General features: G+C 37.1%; 1 protein-coding gene and 1 non-coding gene across 2 annotated transcripts in view; both read left to right on the top strand.

Annotated features, from left to right (window-relative positions):
• HAUS6 (HAUS augmin like complex subunit 6) overlaps positions 1-12,545 on the top strand; it is a 44,333-nt gene that overhangs the window by 10,639 nt on the left and 21,149 nt on the right. The window contains exons 5-10 of the mRNA XM_036331237.1: positions 128-275; positions 2,301-2,366; positions 3,245-3,293; positions 6,624-6,794; positions 9,408-9,601; positions 11,294-11,420. Of these exons, the coding sequence (XP_036187130.1) occupies positions 128-275; positions 2,301-2,366; positions 3,245-3,293; positions 6,624-6,794; positions 9,408-9,601; positions 11,294-11,420 (755 nt within the window). The remainder of the gene's footprint in view (positions 1-127; positions 276-2,300; positions 2,367-3,244; positions 3,294-6,623; positions 6,795-9,407; positions 9,602-11,293; positions 11,421-12,545) is intronic.
• LOC118667790 lies at positions 8,960-9,092 on the top strand. Its single transcript, XR_004971383.1, has one exon. It is a non-coding gene; the product is annotated as a small nucleolar RNA SNORA42/SNORA80 family (small nucleolar RNA).

Below are 12,545 nucleotides of genomic sequence, written 5' to 3'. Positions count from 1 at the left end.
GGAGTTGTTATATGAGGCTGTTAATCTCTTTAAAAATAAAAAGTAAATAATAATTAATAAAAGCCAGCAGTTTTAATATTTATTAGCTTAGAAGTCTAAGTTTTCTATGATCTTGTGTTCCATATAGATTCATTCAAGCATGTTGCAGAGACATTTAATTTAAAGCCACAAGATTTGCACATGTGCATTGCCAGGTCCCATGTAGCACGTAACAGATTTTTACAGATTTTACAAAGACAAGATTTTGTTTTCCAGAAGTATCAAGAAAATGCACAGTAAGTAATACTTTGATAGTTAGAAATGGAAAATTCTTTTCTTTTTGTATAAATGTCATTAGTATGCCTTCAGTGGTAGTAATCCATGTTTACTTCAAAACTGTGCTGTTATCTTTCCATTTTAAAGCCAGATAACTTCTGAATAAAATGTTTTGAACTTTAGGTAAACTGTAAATGAAAATTTAGAGAAAAGGAAAAGGTCACTTTAGTTTAAAATTTTAATTTCTTAGGAGTTTTTTCTTTTAACTTGGAGATATGTTTTTAAGATGTATACTGTTCATTCTATTTTGTATCCTTTTTTATCTTAATATTTCATTCTGTAAATTTTTCCATATTTTCATAGTTATTACTTTTAGTGACCATTTAATAGTTTGCTGAGTATCTATTAAGTAGATATTCCTTTTTTTTAAAAAATATATTTTATTGATTTTTTACAGAGAGGAAGGGAGAGAGAGATAGAGAGTTAGAAACATCGATGGGAGAGAAACATCGATCAGCCGCCTCCTGCAGACCTCCCACTGGGGATGTGCCCGCAACCCAGGTACATGCCCTTGACCGGAATCGAACCCAGGACCCTTCAGTCCGCAGGCCGACGCTCTATCCACTGAGCCAAACCGGTTTCGGCAAAGTAGATATTCCTTTAAGTAGGTATTCCATAGTTTCTTTAACCATTTTATGCTATTTTATGTTTAGGGTCATCTCTTCAGCAGATTTGTTTTTAGGTTACAGTGTTAAACAAGATAGGCAAGGTTCTTAGTCTCAAAATAGTTTGAGACTAATTTTTACAATTATTAACTTCAGTAAGATACTTTTTTTCTTCTTCTGATAAGATACCTTTTTAAATGCTATGTTATTTAGCATTTAAATAACATTTTTGTAGCTTTAGCCCCATTAAAGCTACAAAATTATTTTTTTAAAATACATTTTTATTGACTTTCAGAGAGTAAGGGAAAGGGGGAGAGAGAGAGAAACATCAATCATGAGAGAATCATTGATTGGCTGCCTCCTGCACACCTCCTACTGGGGATCGAGCCTGCAACCTGGGCGTGTGCCCTTGACCGGAATCAAATCTGGGACCCTTCAATCCGCAGGCAGACGCTCTCCACTGAGCCAAATCAGTATACAAAATCTTTTGATACTGTCTTAAAGATGCAATATTGCTTGACTGTCTTAGATAACATTAAAATTTATCCCCTAGGAATGTGAGACAAGGATAAGAGGGCAGAGTAATTTTATTGACCTCCAACATTTTTACCTGAAGTCAGAGAGTACAGGAGTCAAAAAGTCCTTGGTCCATCTCAATATCAGCCTGTATGTTAAATCCTGGGACTCTAGAAGGGAGTGTAGAGTCCTTTAGCTGGCTGCTGGGTGTATTTGGAAGAGTAGTCCTCAGAAGCCTTGAGCAAAGATATGGAAGGTGGAAAATAGTAAAGTATCTATACTGTTTAATTGTAATGGAATTATAGATGGACCCTGACTTACAGTGGTTAGACTTAAGATATATTGACTTTATGATGGTGTGAAAGTGATATGCATTCACTAGAAACTGTACTTCGAATTTTGAATTTTGATTATTCCTGGGCTGATGGTATGTGGTATGATACTCTGTTGCGAGGGCAGTGGCAGTGAGCCACGGTTCTTACACAGGCACACGATCACAGGGTAAATAACTGATACTCTGCACTTAACTCTGTTGCCAGTGTTTTTTGGATATTGTGTTTTAAGTTTTCACATCCCATCATGTCAACAAAATGCCCATTTGTGCCTCTTGTTTCTGGTAAGCAGAAGGGCAAGGCAATTACTCTTAAGATAAAACTCGAGAGAATTGCTCAAGTGTAGGCTAAAGTAAGTGTTCTGAGCACATTTAAGGTAGACTATGCTAAGCTATAGTGTTCAGTAGGTTAGGTGTATGAAATACATTTTCGACTTACGATATTTTCAACTTGTGATGGGCTTATCGGGATGTAACCCCATCATAAGTTGAGACGCATATGTAGAGTTGTCATTTTATACGTTTTCTTACAGATTATTAGATGAAGAAGTACGAAATTTGAGATCAGAATATATAGGACTGCAAAACCAAATGAAAAAGTAAGTGACTTGTAGAGCTGGAAGTAGCTTTATATATTAGTTTAGCTATTGCATTTTACAGGTGAGAAACTGAGAGTCTCAGAAACATAAATAATAGCGATAGTTAGATGATGATAGGTATAGACTATAATTCTGATTCCTAGTCCAGTTCTTCTAATAAGTTATTGCTTTGAGCTAGAATTTTATTTTTGCTTTAAATGGAATGGTTGTTAGTGGGTGGTTTTGCTGATCAGTTAGCTCTTTGGATGGTAAATTAACGTGATTTTTTTTTTTTAATCTTCATCTGAGGATATTTTTCCATTGATTTTTAGAGAGAGTGGAAGAGAAGGGGAGAGAGAGACAGAGAAAGAAAAATCGATATGAGAGAGATATATCAATTGGTTGCCTCCCGCATGTACCCTGACGAGGGCTGGAGACAGCCTGCAACTGAAGTATGTGCCCTTGACTGGTATCGAACCCAGGACCTGTTAATCTGCAGGCTGATGCTCTATCCACTCAGCCAAACCAGCTAGGGCTACCATGTGATTTTTAAAATGACTAATGGGCCTGGAGATTGTTATGCCGAGTGAAATAAGCCAGTCAGAGAGACAAATACCGTATGATCTGACTTATATGTGGAATTTACTGAACAAAATAGAAACAGAAGCATGGATACTGGAACAGACTGACAGCTGTCAGGGAAGCGGGGAGGGGAGGACAGGATGAAAGAAGCCAAAGAACATATGTGCATAACCCATAGACACAGACAACAGTGTGATGATGACCAGAGGGAAGGGGAAGCGGGGGAGAAATTACGGGGGAAATGGGGACATCTGTAATAGTGTCAACAATAAAAATAAAGTTTAAAAATATGACTAATGAGATTAATTTTTAACTAGCATGGAACCTTATGATGACCAAAGTGATATACAAGAAAAAATTCAAAAGGTGAGACAGCTTTTGAAGAGAGAAATGTAATCTTTCTTACTTTTGTGATAGTATTTTTTTGTGATAGTATTTATTCTTATTATAAGTGTTATAAATGTAAAGGTATCAACAAGGGGGCGTCTAAAAGGTTTGAATATGATGGGAAAAAAACAGCTTATAATTTATAAGACTAAATATATACAGAAGCAGCTTTAAATATGGTTAAAGTCATGCCAGCAAAAAAAGTTTGGTTTGATTGTAACTTAATCAGTAGTATTTATCAAAATAAAATATATTAACTGAAAGGAGATGTTAAGTATGGAAGAAAAATGAGAAGCAAAATTGAAGCTGGTTGGTAATAGAGACTAATCTGGCAGACATAAATGGTCTAAGGCTTTAGAGCAAGCATGTCAAGCTCATGGCCCGCGGGTTGCATGCGGCCCACAACTTCGGCCCACAATGAATATTTTTGCGGTCCAGCCAATATAACGGTATGTAAGAAACATTTTAATAAAAATTTTGTAACTTAATTCTTACAATATCCTGTTATACATAATTATTAACAAATTACAATGTTTGCTGATGACTGATTACTATAATCATGTTGCATTCCTTTCCCTTATGCGCCTTACATTCTGGCGCACCATTTCTCTCCACTAATACTAGCAGCAAATATTGTAGCAGCCGATTGCCTCGTCATTACTCTTAAAAAAAAAAAAATCTATATATCTATATATATATAGATATATAGATATATAGATATTTTTTTTTCTTCAAAAATATATTTTATTGATGTTTTTACAGAGAGGAAGGGAGAGAGATAGAGAGTTAGAAGCATTGATGAGAGAGAAACATTGATCAGCTGCCTCCTGCACACTCCCCACTGGGTATGTGCCCACAACCAAGGTACATGCCCTTGACCGGAATCGAACCTGGGACCCTTGAGTCCGCAGGCCGACGCTCTATCCCAGCCATGGGCAAACTACGGCCCACGGGCCGGATCTGGCCCGTTTGAAATGAATAAAACTAAAAAAAAAAAAAAGACCGTACCCTTTTTTGTAATGATGTTTACTTTGAATTTATATTAGTTCACACAAACACTCCATCCATGCTTTTGTTCTGGCCCTCCGGTCCAGTTTAAGAACCCATTGTGGCCCTCGAGTCAAAAAGTTTGCTCACCCCTGCATCCACTGAGCCAAACCGGTCAGGGCTTATCATTACTCTTGTACTGACTTGTTTGGTGTACGCAACAGGAAATATTTTGCTTTCGGAGAACAAGAAAAATAGGTTTATTTGCATTATGCTTATTAATTTGTGCAGTTGTTCAGTGTCTGGTAAGTTAATGCTCAAGAAAAAATATTAATTTTTATTAAAATGTTCTATTTTATGTTAACGATGACTCATTTATTTCAGCCCTTTGTATTCAGCATGTCTCTATTGAAATAAACCTACGTTTTTATGAAAATTGGAGCTTTTGTTTTTTTGTGGCCCACATAAACTTAAACCTTGTTTATTTGGCCCGTGTTAGCCTTTGAGTTTGACGTGCTTGCTTTAGAGGTTGACTTTGATGTGGGGTAGGAGTGTTTTCTTAGGCTTCTGTGTTCAGATGACATCTGTCTTCAAGATCGTTGTTCTGATTCTGTGGCCATCATGCTCCTTTGGGTATTAATTTGGCTGCTCAGGCACTTTGTCCCTGGAAAAGGTGAGTGCCATCCTTAGGAAATAATTGTTCATTCACTCAGTGAATAATTGGTCATCTGCCATTTGCCCGGGGTTCTTCTAGATATTACAGCTGCTATAGGAATGACAAAAACAGGCAAAGTCACTTTTCTCATGGAGCTTCCAGTTTAGTGCATGTGAATATTCTTATTATTGAACGCAGCATCTTTTTAAAAAATATACATATATATTTTTTATTGATTTCAGAGAGGAAGGGAGAGGGAGAGAAATAGAAACATCAATGATGAGAGAGAGTCATTGATTGGCTGCCTCCTACATGCCCCCTACTGGGGATCAAGCCAGCAACCTGGGCATGTGCCCTTAATTGGAATCAAACCCAGGACCCTTCAGTCCGTAGGTTGAGGCTTTATCCACTGCGTCAAACCAGCTGGGGCTTAACTGCAGTTTTTGATGCCTTTAAAGAAGCATGTTGCCCTAGCCGATTTGGCTCAGTGGATAGAGCATCTGCCTGTGGACTGAAGGGTCCCAGGTTCGATTTTGGTCAAGGGCACATGCTCGGTTTGCGGGTTTGATCCCCAGTGGGAAGCGTGCAGGAGGCAGCCGATCAATGATTCTCTCATTATTGATGTTTCTACTTGTCTTTCCCTCTCCCTTCCTCTCTGAAAATCAATAAAAATATATTTTTAAAAAAGCATGGTTTTTCAAACCTTTTAACTTTTTGAAACTTGAATGACTTATGATTACTGTGTAGTATTCTTGTTTTTGTTTTCTCATGAAAATATTTTATTATTTCTTCCTGAAAAATCTTCCTTAGATTGCTAGCATGTCAGAATACAGGAAATACTACTCGCATCTTGGTAGTATAAGGCTTCTTAGATTTGTTTTGAAAATCATAGTGGGCTAGATTCTACTGAGAAATTTTTTAGTTTTAAAGCCCTGCTGGAGATAATTGTTATTATTAAACTTTATTAGTTTGCCAAAATACTTGAATTTACCTCAAGAAAAGATACCAGCTACATGCTGTATTGCATGCATGTTGGGATTTTAGGATTATAGTAATTACAAGTAAACCATTAAAACAGCTTCAGAGATAGAGTGTTTATTGACAACCCATTGAGAATGTTAAAAAGAATAAATAGAAGAAACTAATTTAATTAGGGGATCAGAATTTTAAATTATTTTATTAATTTTACTTTGTTGAATTTTTTGGGCATTTTGCCTGAAATATGTCCATGTTGAATTCCCTCTTTCTCTTCTTTGAGATGCTTGGTGATAATGGTTAGTAAACATTTTCTGGTTTACAATTTACAAGCGCCTTCAACGTCTAGTTCTTGAAAAAGGATGACAATTTAAGGGTCAGCATAAAAAAATACAACTCCAAGATATCTATATATATATTCATTACAAAATGCTATCTTTTCTAAAAGCTGTGTGCACATAACTTATTAAAGTTCAATAAGTATTTTCCTATGTAAAAGCAAAAAATCCCCATTGGAAATACTACCAGTGATTTTAGACTATTAAAAATACAGTTTAAAAAAAAAAAAAGTAAAATATAGTTAGCTAATTTCCTCACCAGAAGCCATTCCAGGAATACTTCATTTGTTCTTGGGAGTGAATGTATAGTTGTGTTTTACATTTCTTTCATGTACGTTTTGTTTGTTTTCAAAGGTTCGGTCTTTGTGGGCTTCAGTGAATGAAACTCTCTTGTTTTTGGAAGAAGAGAGAGAAATTGTTAGTTCAGTCCTCAGTCTCGCTGACCAGTATACTTTAGATGGAACTAACGTTGCTATTGATGTTCCAAGGCTCTTACTTGACAAAATTGAGAAACAAATGTGTCAGGTAAGCATTTGATATTAAAGAAGCTTTTGAGATGACTCCCTTCATGCAGTTATTTTATATATTACATGTTTTCCAAATTTATTTTTGAGTATATCTAGTAAAACTTTTATACACAAGGGTTCTGATAAAGCTGTGTATCTTTTTATTGATTATTTTTTATTTTTTTTATTTTTTTGTTAATCCTCACCTGAGGATATTTTTCCATCGATTTTTTAGAGAGTGGAAGAAAGGGGGAGAGACAGAGAGAAACATTGATGTGAGAGAGACACATCGATTGGTTGCTTCCCGCCTGCACTCTGACCAGGGCCAAGGATTGAGCCTGTAACCTAAGTATGTGCTCTTGACCTGAATTGAACCTGGGACCCTTCAGTCCACAGGCCAATACTCTGTCCACTGAGCCAAACCAGTTAGGGCAAGGCTGTGTGTCTTTATATCCATCTACTTTTATTAATTGTCCATACCTTGTATGGTGTTACATCATATATAGTGTAGAGAGTAGGAAGTTATTTAGGAAGATGATATGGTACTTTTAGTTCTTCATAAATTCTCTAATAGAACAACAATGATCTCCTGATTGCTAAATTAAAAAGGCTTTATCTTAAAAGTCTTCTTAAAAAGGCTGTATCCTCTCTGCTTTCTCTTTCATCTTGATGCTATTAATATTTCAGAGTGTTTTCTTCCTTTAGTTTTTGTGACTTCAATTTCTCTGCTCTCCTCTGGTTTTTCAGTTTGCTGTTCTCAGTATTTTCACTGATTCCTTTTTCTCTGCTTGACTTTTACATGAAAGTGCTCCCATGGTTCCTTTAATGTCCTCCTTTCTTTCCCACATTATAAATTCATGTGTATTTTCTTAATCAATTCTATGGCTTTATCAGCTTCCTATATATTAATATTCTCAAATTGGTATCTCCCGCCTCTCTCCTTTAACCTAGGTTACATCAAATTATTTCCACTTGCTCTCTGGCTGAGTGGCTCGGTTGGAGCATAGTCCATCCCGTACACCAAAAGGTGGCAGATTCAGTTTATGGTCAGGCTGCATATCTAGGTTGTGGGTTTGATCCCTGGTGGGTGGGTACAGGAGGCAACCAATTGATGTTTCCCCCCTTCCCCTCTCTCTCAAATCAATGAACATAATCCTTGGGTGAGGATTTTAAAAAGTTAAAAGAAATTATTTCCACTTGCTTATGGGATGCTTCCATCTACTTTAAAAAAAATTAAACTTACAATTTATTAAGAATTTACTATATGCCAGTTATTGATTATAGTACAGGGGATACAAAGATAAAATATTGTGACCCTGAAGAGCTTTCATAGGTAACATGACAGGCACTTCACATTCAGAGCACATAAAAATGAGGATCTGAGAGTTCTAGAGGGACTAGGCAGGTAATGTGTATAAATGAAGTACACTAATTGTGTGTAATAGAATAAAGTGGGAAGTGATGAGGTCTTACACTAGTTGTGTGTAATAGAATAAAGTGGGAAGTGATGAGGTCTTTGGAGAAGTAATTTTTAAAAATCTTGTTAAATATATTTTTTATTGTTGATAGTATTACAGTATTTCCCCCCACCCCACCCCTTAACTTCCTCCTCCCAGCCGGTACCCCCCCTGCAGGTCTTCACTACCCTATTGCCCATGTCCATGGGCTATGTATATAAGTTCTTTGGTTTATCTCTTCTCATCCCCCCAATCCTACATTGAGAATGTCAGTCTGTTCTATGCCTCCATGCTTTTGGTAGAGAAATAGTAATTTTTATGTGAAATCTATGATTAAAAATATTGGCAACTAATTAAAATGATTTTGTTGTTGTTGTTAATCCCCCCCAAGGATATTTTTCCATTGATTTTTAGGGAGAGTGGAAAAGAGAGGGAATGACAGAGAGAAACATGGATGTGAGAGAAACACATCAGTTGGTTGCCTCTTACACAAGCCCTGAGCACAGCCAGGGAGGAAGGAGTCTGCAACCAAGGTACATGCCCTTGACTGAAATCAAACCTGGGAACCTTTGATCCGCAGGCCAACGCTCTATCCACTGAGCCAGACAGGCTAGGGCCAAATGATTTTAAAACACTGGAACTATGCAGGTAAAAAATCATGTCTAAGTTTGGATTTAGTCTATAGGTACCATCAATTTGCAGCTTTTGTTAAAATATGATTTATTATACATGGATTTGGATTTATGGCAGGCCCATCCCCTTGGGTCTTTCATAGTGCCCCATGCCAGAGCAAACTGTGGCCTTGAACCATTGCCTGGCCTCAGCCGATAGGCTGCAGGAACAAAACAAGACATGAATTCATAATCTTTCTCCAAATCTGCTCTTTTTTCCTTAATCTTTACTTTGCTTTCATTTATTTGCATTTCTTTCATTCTGGTTTTCAACTTTTTACATTGCAGAACTGTAGTATGGCATGTTAATTGTTCCACAACAGTTTTCTTTGGACCAAAATTATTTACATAGTGTTATTTTGGGGTAGACATTTAACTTTTTTTTTTTTTATTCTTTAAGGTAACCTTTTATTATAATAGTAAAACATATAAGTATGTTTATATAGTAGTTTATTATGTTAAGAACTTATAGTTTACTACTTTTTTCCCCCTTTGAACCCTTAGTTGCACATAGGAAATGTTTATGAGGCTGGGAAATTGAACCTGTTGACAGTTATTCAGTTATTAAATGAAGTCTTGAAAATAATGAAATATGAATGTTGTCAGGCTGACCAAGCAAAACTGACAATAGACCTTCGCTTCCTTGAAAAAGAGGCCAAATTACAGAGAGAAAGATTATTGGATCTGCAGCATATGAGGTACACTAGTAAGATTCTCTGTTATTTTATTGGGCGAGGAGTAGAATGGTTTTAATAAATTCTCAGCACAACTCATGTAGTTTAACAACTCTTTAGCTTTGGCAAACAAGTGTGAACATTTTACTAGTACTCAAAAACCTGTCATTAGCTTTCAGAGAGACACACGAAGTAGAAAGGAAAATTAATGTAATTTTCTTTATGTCTGGAATATATTATTTGCTGTGAGTGATAATTCTTTATGAAATAATTTTAACTTTTCTATTGCTTTTCTTTTGTGGGATCTACTAATAAAACTAGGGCTCAGACCCTAGCTGGTTTGGCCCAGTGGATAGGCCTGCGGACTGTAGGGTCCCAGGTTCGATTCCAGTCTAGGGCACATGCCCAGGTTGCTGGCTTGATCCCCAGTAAGGTGTGTGTAGGAGGCAGCCAGTCGGTGATTCTCTCTCATCATTGATGTTTCTAGCTCTCTGTCTCCCTTTCTGAAATCAATTAAAAAAAAAAAAGGATCTAGAGAAATTAAAAAACAAAACTAGGGCTCAGAAAAGTTTTTTATTTGAGCAGAGTGACTGAGAGGTATGGGCTGTCTTTAGGCATGGACAGACAGATAAAGGGAGTAGAATTTTGATTCGAGTTCAGAACCAGGAAATAAATTATATTTTATTTTTTTATTGATATGTTTTTTGCCTGGCCATTGTGGCTCAGTGGTTGAGTGCCGACCTATGAACCAGGAGGTCACCTTTCAATTCCCAGTCAGGGCACATGCCCAGATTGCAGGGTCAATCCCCAGTAGGGGGTGTGTAGGAGACAGCTGATCAATGATTCTCTCTCTTCATTGATGTTTCTCTCTCCTCTCTTTCTCTCTCTCTGAAATGAAGGGAGAAGGAGAGGGAGAGAGAGAGAGAAACATGAGTGTGAGAGAGAAACATCGATCAGTTGCCTTCTGTACACACCCAGACTGGGGATTGATCCCACAACCCCTGCATGTGTCCTGACCTGGAATGGAACCAGTGACCTTTTGGTGCATGGGACTATGCTCAACCAACTGAGCCACACCACCCAAGGCTGAAAAAAATTCTATTTTAAAGATAAATGGAGTAATAGGTGTATTATTGCTTTCTTTTTTATTTTTTTTTATTTTATTTTTTAAAATCTTTATTTTTGAAATAAAAGAGGACCTATTACATAGGTCCTCTTCCCCGCCCTCCCCCCCCCCCCCCCATAACTTCTTTCAGCCTGCTCCTGCCCTCCTCCCATCCCAGGCCCTCAGCACCCTATTGTTTGTGTCCATATTTATTTTTAGATAGAGAGGAAGGGAGAGGAAGAGAGAGATAGAAACATTGATGAGAGAAACACATCGATCGGCTGCCCCTAACAGTTACTCAGTTATTTAATGGAGTCTTGAATGGATCCTACAACCCAGGCATGTGCCCTGACTGGAAATCGAACTCAAAACCTCTTCGTCCATGGGATGATGCTCTATCCACTGAGCCACTCCAGTTGGGCTATTATTGTTTTCTAGTCTTAAAAGGAATAAAGGTATTTTAGGTTCTGAGAGTTTATTGTGAGAGTTTATTCAACTTATATGTGCTGTACTGACTTTATTTCTTTCCTTTTTCTACAAACTTCTTAAATTTTACTCAATACTTTTATTATATATTTGTGTTTTGAATAATTATTTTTGTGCTATTATAGGCATAAATTAGAAGAAGATCTTACAACTATAACACATTCTATTGTTGAAAAACAAGAAAAATGGCATAAAAAGTGGAAAGAATTTCTTGGTTTGTCTCCTTTTAATCTAATAAAAGGTTGGACTCCAGTAAGTAATATTGACTTGCCTTTTGCCTTTTTCAGTTTTTGTTTGTTTTCTTTATTGATTAAGGTATTACATATGTGTCCTATCCCCTCATTGCCCCTCCACCCAACCCACTCATGCCCTCACCCCCCTGGTGTCTGTGTCCATTGGTTAGGCTTATATGCATGCATACAAGTCCTTTGGTTGATCTCTCCCCCTTACCCCCACCCTCCCCTAACTTCTATCTGAGGCTTGATGGTCTGATAGATGCTTCTCTGTCTCTGGATCTGTTTTTGTTCATCAGTTTATATTGTTCATTATATTCCACAAATGAGTGAGATCATGTGATATTTATCTTTCTCTGGCTGGCTTATTTTGCTTAGCATAATGTTATCCATTTCCATCCATGCTGTTGTAAATGGTAAGAATTCCTTATTTTTTACAGCGGCGTAGTACTCCATTGTATAGATGTACCACAGTTTTCTAATCCACTCATCTGCTGATGGGCACTTAGGCTGTTTCCAGATCTTAGCTATGGTGAATTGTGCTGCTATGAACATAGGGGTACATATATCCTTTCTGATTGGTGTTTCTAGTTTCTTGGGATATATTCCTAGAAGTGGGATCACTGGGTCAAATGGGAGTTCCATTTTTAGTTTTTTGAGAAAACTCCATACTGTTCTCCACAGTGGCTGCACCAGTCTGCATTCCCACCAGCAGTGCACGAGGGTTCCTTTTTCTCTGCATCCTTGCCAGCACTTGTCATTTGTTGACGATAGCCATTCTGACAGGTGTGAGGTGGTACCGCATTGTTGTTTTGATTTGCATCTCTCGGATGGTTAGTGACTTTGAGCATGTTTTCATATGTCTCTTGGCCTTCCTTATGTCCTCTTTCGAAAAGTATCTAAATCCGTTGCCCATTTTTTGATTGGGTTATTTATCTTCCTTTTGTTAAATTGTATGAGTTCCCTGTAAATGTTGGAGATTAAACCCTTATTGGTGATAACATTGGCAAATATGTTCTCCCCTGCAGTGGGCTTTCTTGTTGTTTTGTTGATGATTTCTTTTGCTGTGTTTTGTTTTGTTTTTAATTTTTCTGTTATAGTTGGCATACAGTATATTAGTTTCAGGTGTACACATAGTGTTTAT

Source organism: Myotis myotis, unplaced genomic scaffold, assembly GCF_014108235.1.
Source record: "Myotis myotis isolate mMyoMyo1 unplaced genomic scaffold, mMyoMyo1.p scaffold_m19_p_12, whole genome shotgun sequence".
NCBI lineage: Eukaryota > Metazoa > Chordata > Mammalia > Chiroptera > Vespertilionidae > Myotis > Myotis myotis.
Note: the sequence above shows the minus strand (reverse complement) of the source record. Positions and strands in the feature narration are given on the sequence as shown.